Raw genomic sequence first — 6,876 nt, forward strand, 5'->3', positions numbered from 1 at the left:
AAATAAATTCTAAAGAAAATGAAATGTTTATTGAATGATGTCTAGCATCTCTTGTTACATGCTGATTGGTGTCCTGAGTACTTACCAGTATGAAAAGTGAGCATCATCATCCAAATGAAATGAAGTAACATTATTTGACTTGTAGTGAATGAACAATAGAAAGAACACAGTATCTCTTCAGTTCCAAATGAAGCCTTTCATATTCAGTTGTGTAGCTCCTCCTCTTGCTGTGGTCTGTTTACATTCAGGCTGATGGAAGCTTTAGAAATGACAGTGATGCTGCAGTCATCATTATCCAAGAAGGTCAGACTGAAGGAGGAATCTGCAGAAAATTCACCACAATCAATCTGTAGAGAAACAACTTTCTGACAAGTCAAAAAGTCCAAACTGCAAACTGTACAGAAAGTAACTGTGTTGTGTGAAACATGTTCAATCTTAAGGAGCCCCCCCCCCCCCCCCCCCCCATGGGTCATATGGTAGGAAGAAACTTATTGATCTGGAAACCCATGTGAATAGATTGATAAACCACTTGTTCAGATTACCAAAGTGTAAGAGATGAAATATTTAGAGGAACAAACACCTGCATGTGATGCACGACTCTGCCTGACCACATTTATTTTTTATTTTATTTTATTACTTTATTTGACAGGGACAGTGCATATTAATAACATTTCTGAAAATATGCCAGAGTTAGCCAGAAAGGCTAATTTTCATCTGTTGTCACTGGGCAGGCAAAAGTTAGAAGCAGAAATATTCTGAATAAAAGCATCAAAATACAATCAACAATAAAAGCAGTGAGAATATGCCGATACAAACAAGCCTGCACTGCATAGAGACAAGAAAGACAGCTCTTAAAACACACAAAATCAACAATAGCATGACAACAATCAACAAATCAACAAATAGGTTGACAGCACAATGTCAGGACTGGTAAAATGTGGATGTTACATACAAAGCCGATGATAAACAAGAGCAGCTCTCACACTAAGCATAATAATGACAAGTAAGACTGTTCTAGTGTTCACAAGTTTGATTTCTAATGAACCAGGCTCTTAATGTTGTGGTCAATGAATGATAGTTGACACAGTTTCTTATGTGTTGTGGTAAATTGTTCCAATCTTGCGATGCTCTGACAGAAAAAGCAGATTGGCCAAAACTATTTTGTCTTCTTGGAACAAGACAATCTCCTCTAGTTGTTGCTCTGGTAGTTCAGCTTGTTTTTAATGTGATGTATGTACAGAGTGGTGGAGGAGCCATATTGTGTATTGAAAACAAGACACATTCTACTGTATTTAACCAGCTTAATAAGTTGTGCTTTTTCAAAATATTGCAATGATGGTATCCTTGTGGCTTCATGTCTATAGTTTTTATTGTTTGTTTGTACAGATTCTATTGGCTTCTGCTTGGTTTTATTGACATGTCCCCAACTTGTCAGACAGTACGTGATGTGTGGGAAAATCATTGTGTTCATGAACATTTCAGCTGCATTAATGGTCATGCAGCTCCTTGTAAATATGAAATTGGCTAGATTGAATCTAACATTCCTTGCAACATGTGATGTGAACGACAGATTAGAGTCAACAGTGATATCAAGGTATTTAAACTCAGACTCAGTCTGTAGTTTTTTTTCCAGAGACTATGATATCTGGATCCGGTGTTGAGGTTGATCTTTTTGTGAAGAACATGCTGATTGTTTTTGTAGTGTTGGGCTGAAGGCAGGATTGAACTAGCCACGTGGTAACTTGGACATGTTTGTGATGCAAACTGAGGTGAGTCTCTTTGTTTTCAGGTGCTGCTGCTCTAAATGTGGCTGTTAACTGAAAGCTTAGCTCCTCCCTGAATGTCTCCGTCTCTTTGTAGTTCTGTATTTATAGTTCTCTCTGTTAGACAAAACACTGACACACTACATCAGTATCTGCAGTAATACTCAGGTGATTCATCAGATCAAGTATCTGCCATGATGAGACCAATCTACATGTAATACAGTCTCTTCTTCCATGTCATTATAACATTTCAGTGTTTTCACTACCAGTTATATTCATTCAGTCACATCAGCAATCCATGACCGCATGTGACCTCATGTTGAAGTTGTTCCAATGAGTTTCAAGCAGTGGGGTGCACAGATTTGAATGTGGGAGAAAGAGAGCACTGCTATGGGATCAGTACTCTGCATCAGCAGATACTCTGAGCTGAGAGACAGGAATCCTTATCAAGAGAGAAAGAGTCGGACCCATTCATCCCTTCTGTTACACTTCTTTGATTCAACTGTGGAAATGACACTGATGCTGCAGTCACCATCATAATCCAGGTTTCACACATGTTGGATACAGATGAGTCTTTTGTAGGACTGAGTCAAATATGTGAAGATTCAAACCACTGAAGTTTAACAGTGTGTGACTCCCTCTAGTGGATGTTGTGGAGTATTCTGTTGTCTTTGCTCCAAAGGTTTTTGTACAGAGTTTTGGTGTTTCCTGTCACTGTGGGCCTCACAGCACAGTAGTACACAGCAGAGTCAGACACTGCAGCAGAGGAGATCTGCAGAGGAACTGATTTTGAGGTTGAATCCAGTGTGGATGAAAATCTTTCCTTAAACTCATCTGGTGTGTTCCCTTCATCCAGGTTAACTCGGCTCAGGATGAATTTGGGGCTGTTGTTTCCAACTTGTTTGTACCAGAACAAAGTGGGAGTTACACTGCTCTTATATTGACAGCCAAGTGTAACTGTGTCTCCTTCAGCAGCAATGACATCTCCTGTTGGCTGGGTCACGCTGTCTTGTCCTTTACACTCTGAGGAAGAACAGAACATGCAGAGGAAGAGATGAATCAATAAAGATGATTGATTAAAGGAGAACAATCAGCAGCTTTAAAGAGTTACCTAGCAGACACTGACACATCTAGAATAGTCTGTTTTTTACTGACTGCTGTCTGTCAGACTGAACCACATCTTTTTTTCTAAAAAAGTTATAAATGGCAGCAGAAATTACCTGTTCCCTCTATGATGGACATTAAAAGCACTTATAGTTCAGTTGTGTGTTAAAAACTGTTGAGAAAGGAAACACATTCTGCTTTCTGTCTTACCAAAGAAAAGAGCAGCAAGAATAATCCACAGCCAATGTTCCATCTCTACAACAAGGTTTAAATCAACAGGAGAAACTATCTGATGTTCAACATTCAGTCTGAGAATTGTTCTCTTCACAGCAGCAGTTATTATTGACAGAATGGTTGAACACAGTGCAGAAGTAGTGCACCGCCTACTTGATAATGTGGCCCTCTAGTGGAGGTAAAAAGTTCAGTACAACAGTGTGGAAAAAAGGCTTCCAGCAGCTTGTCAGTGTGTCAGCTTGTGTTTTTGTACAGAGACTGTGGGTTTGCTGTCACTGTGGGCCTCACAGCACAGTAATACAGAGCAGAGTCTGTCACTGCAGCAGAGGAGATCTGCAGATCCATTTGGGTTTTATCTGCACTCACATTAAAAGACAGTCTAGGTACTGGATCTGATAGTGGATCCCTTGTTCCTGTGTGAGAGATGAGGAATTCTGGTGGTTTTCCCGGATATCGTCGATACCAGAAGAATCGATCAGAACCAGTTGCAGCTTTGGAGTATTTGTAGGACAGAGTAACAGTGCTGCCTTCTAAACTGTTCTCTTCATTGTTGACTGGAGTGAGTTCTTCACAGCTGACACCTAAAGGAAGAGATAACTCTGTTATAACATGTTGTCAAAGACTCATAACATGAATACATACAACTTCATGTTCAGTTTTCAATCAAACATCAATAGCAGTAAATATGAAGTGTGTCACCTACCTGTTAGTGTGATCAGAAACAAAGTTGAAAACAGACTTAATTGCATTGACACCATCTTGAAGATAAGAAGAAACTGTCTGTGTTGTTTAGTATGAAACACCACAGTGAAAGTTTGTGTCTTTCTGTACTTCAGTGACAGTTTTGCTCCTCCCTTAATCTCCTCCTTCCTGCTCTCACAGATCTGACTAATAATGTGTTCAATGTGCTTTTCAGATTGATATAATATCAATCAATAAGAAAATACTGTTAAAAATTAATTAAAATATAATATAGAACATTTTAGTCAAACACAAATATCAGTAATGTTGTATTTGTGTTACATGTCAGGACTAATAAACACATAAAACTCAAATTTATTGATAAAGCACATTTAAAAACAACAAGTTGACCAAAGTGCTGAACAATCAAGATAACAACAGCCATAAACAACACAATAAAGACACAAAGACCACTTTAACAGACAAAAAGACAATGCAATGCAACTCTCATACTGAGTTAAAAGTCAAGGAATAAAAAAGTGTTTTAAGACGGGATTTAAAAACAGGCAGTGTGGGAACCAGTCTAACATGCAGAGGCAACTGGTTCCAGAGTTTGGGGGCTACAACTGCAAAGGCACCATCTCCCCTGTGCTTCAACCTGGATCTTGGAACAACCAGAAGCAACTGGTCAGCAGACCTGAGTGACCTTGATGGGACATGTGGTTGTAAAAGATCAGAGAGATAGATTGGAGCTAGCCCATTTAATGATTTCTAGACAAACAATAAAATCTTCAAATCAATCCTGAAAAAGTGGAGGGAGGCCAGTACGGGGGAAAGCTGCTCTCACTAGTGTTCCTGTTAAAAGACCAGCTGCATGAAAGAAAACCTGAACATTATATTTTACCTACAAAGACAAAGATTGACTTCAAAGTCAAATTATGATTTTACAGCAGAACTTGTTCAGGTCGTCCATGGAAGAGGTTTTTTGTTCATTTATTTATGTGTCTTGTTTAGTTTATTTTTAGTTTCCAGAGGGATCACCTATATTTCACAGCTGCTACACTCCTGAAGGATAAAACAGTGGACAGAAAGGTAAGAAATACTTCATCTACATATTTAATATCCCACAACTTTGGGTAAAGATGAAGATGAATTCCCCGTTTTTCTATATTAAACATCCTTGTAACAGTCTTTTCTGCCGACGTTCTTATCCAGAACAGCTCATGAGAGGCTTGAAAACATGGAAACAGTGAAAGTTTGTGTCTTTTCTGTCCTGGTTTACATAACTTAAAACTTTTATCAGGTAGATAATAGTAAAACACTGACAACTGACAGTTCTTATGTCAACAAATGTAAATACCTGAAGACAACATGAAGTCAGTGACCATATCTCATTCACACTCGTAGTTCAAACAGTGGAGGCAGCAGACACCCTTGTTGAATGTCTAATGGAAACAGCTCATGATAAAAACTGACAGTATGAAACAAACATTCTCATATTTTCATTACATTCACTTTTTAACCCGACGAGTAACTTCAGGTTTTTGTTCAACACACAGTTTTATGTCACTTTATGTTTGATGGTGTCTTGTGTTTGAAGCATCATCCAGCTGGTTTGTCATTGATGTGGATTTGCTGCTCATGTGAATCCTCCCACAGTGTTTCATTAGCAGCTGTAACCACAGTGACTCTGATAAAACAGGAATTAGCAGAATCCATCTGATATGAAGCTGTGGTTTGAATACCACTTCCCTCCTCTTTGAAGAGTAGTCAGATATCTGTGTTCAGGTTTTTGTACAGCCTCTTCTACACTTTCTATCACTGTGTGTCTAGAGCACAGTAGTAGAGAGCTGTGTCTGCCAGGGTTAGACTCTGTATGGTCAGCTCATTTGATGTAGCTGATGTTTTGGATCCATATCCTATAAACTGAGGTGCCTGAAGGTCAGAATGATGTCTGTACCAGTTAAGGTAAGCACCCCCTGCACTTGTCTCATAGGTACATGTGAGTGTGACAGATCCTCCTTCTCTTCCACTGACTTCATCTTTTACAGGAGAGATTGTGTCTCCAGCTATTAGTCCTGGAAAAAGTAGAGAAAATGAAGCCATTAGACTAACATTGTTCATGAGGCTGAGAGGAGAAGACAGTGGAAAATGTCAACTGTACAGTGTTACTCTGTGGACACAAACTGATCAACTGTTCATTTGACTGATTTCTATAGAAATCATCTTCCAAGGTGTTACCTAGTGAAGGAAACATGTTGTATTAAAGTTCTGTTCCAGAGTCAAATATCCATCATTTGGAAAATATCACACAATGACAAAAACATACGTACCTACAAGAGCTGAAAACAGTAAAATGACAGCCGGTGTTTCCATGGTTACACAAGTGAAATGCTGTAAGTCAATGCTGAGTTTGAATAAGTGTTGAGTGGTTTTGTGAGTTGTGTTTGGTCTGATGTTCACAGCTGGAATCAAACAGCTCTCTGCCATGCAGCCACCTCTGCAGTCAGTAGGAGGAGACTCATATGTCAAATGACATTCATTTGTAAAACTCTTCATCACAACTGTGTCTCATGAGGGAAAAGAATCTAGACTGTTTGATAAGAAACCACTGAAGTTTAACAGTGTGTGACTCCCTCTAGTGGATGTTGTGGAGTATTCTGTTGTCTTTGCTCCAAAGGTTTTTGTACAGAGTTTTGGTGTTTCCTGTCACTGTGGGCTGCAGAGCACAGTAGTACACAGCAGAGTCAGACACTGCAGCAGAGGAGATCTGCAGATGGATTTGTTTGTCCTTCACTGTAATCTCCAGTCCAGGTTTTGGATTTGCTACTGTTCCAGAAGCCGAGTGCCGGATGAGGTTCTCTGGTGGTTTTCCTGGATATTGTCGATACCAGAAGAAATAATCACCAGATGAAAGTTTTGGGTATTTATAGGACAGAGTAACAGTGCTGCCCTCCAAACTGTTCTCTTCATTCTTGACTGCAGTGAGTTCTTCACAGCTGACACCTACATGAAAATATTTAAATCCAGAAGTTAGTGAACAAATTTACATTTTCTTGGGCTTCTTGTTCTGTGCTTCAGTAACTATGTAGCT

The 6,876-nt window shown here is 39.2% G+C and overlaps 1 gene segment (V, D, J or C); it reads right to left on the reverse strand.

The window, feature by feature from the left end:
• Window positions 1–2,457: 2,457 nt before the first annotated feature.
• LOC122993857 lies at window positions 2,458–3,120 on the reverse strand (the record flags this gene model as incomplete). The annotated part of the segment is given in 2 exon segments: window positions 2,458–2,786; window positions 3,078–3,120. Coding segments are annotated over 2 exon segments (372 nt in total), but the record flags the coding sequence as incomplete, so codon positions are not given.
• Window positions 3,121–6,876: the final 3,756 nt, after the last annotated feature.

Source organism: Thunnus albacares, chromosome 12, assembly GCF_914725855.1.
Source record: "Thunnus albacares chromosome 12, fThuAlb1.1, whole genome shotgun sequence".
NCBI classification, from domain to species: Eukaryota; Metazoa; Chordata; class Actinopteri; order Scombriformes; family Scombridae; genus Thunnus; species Thunnus albacares.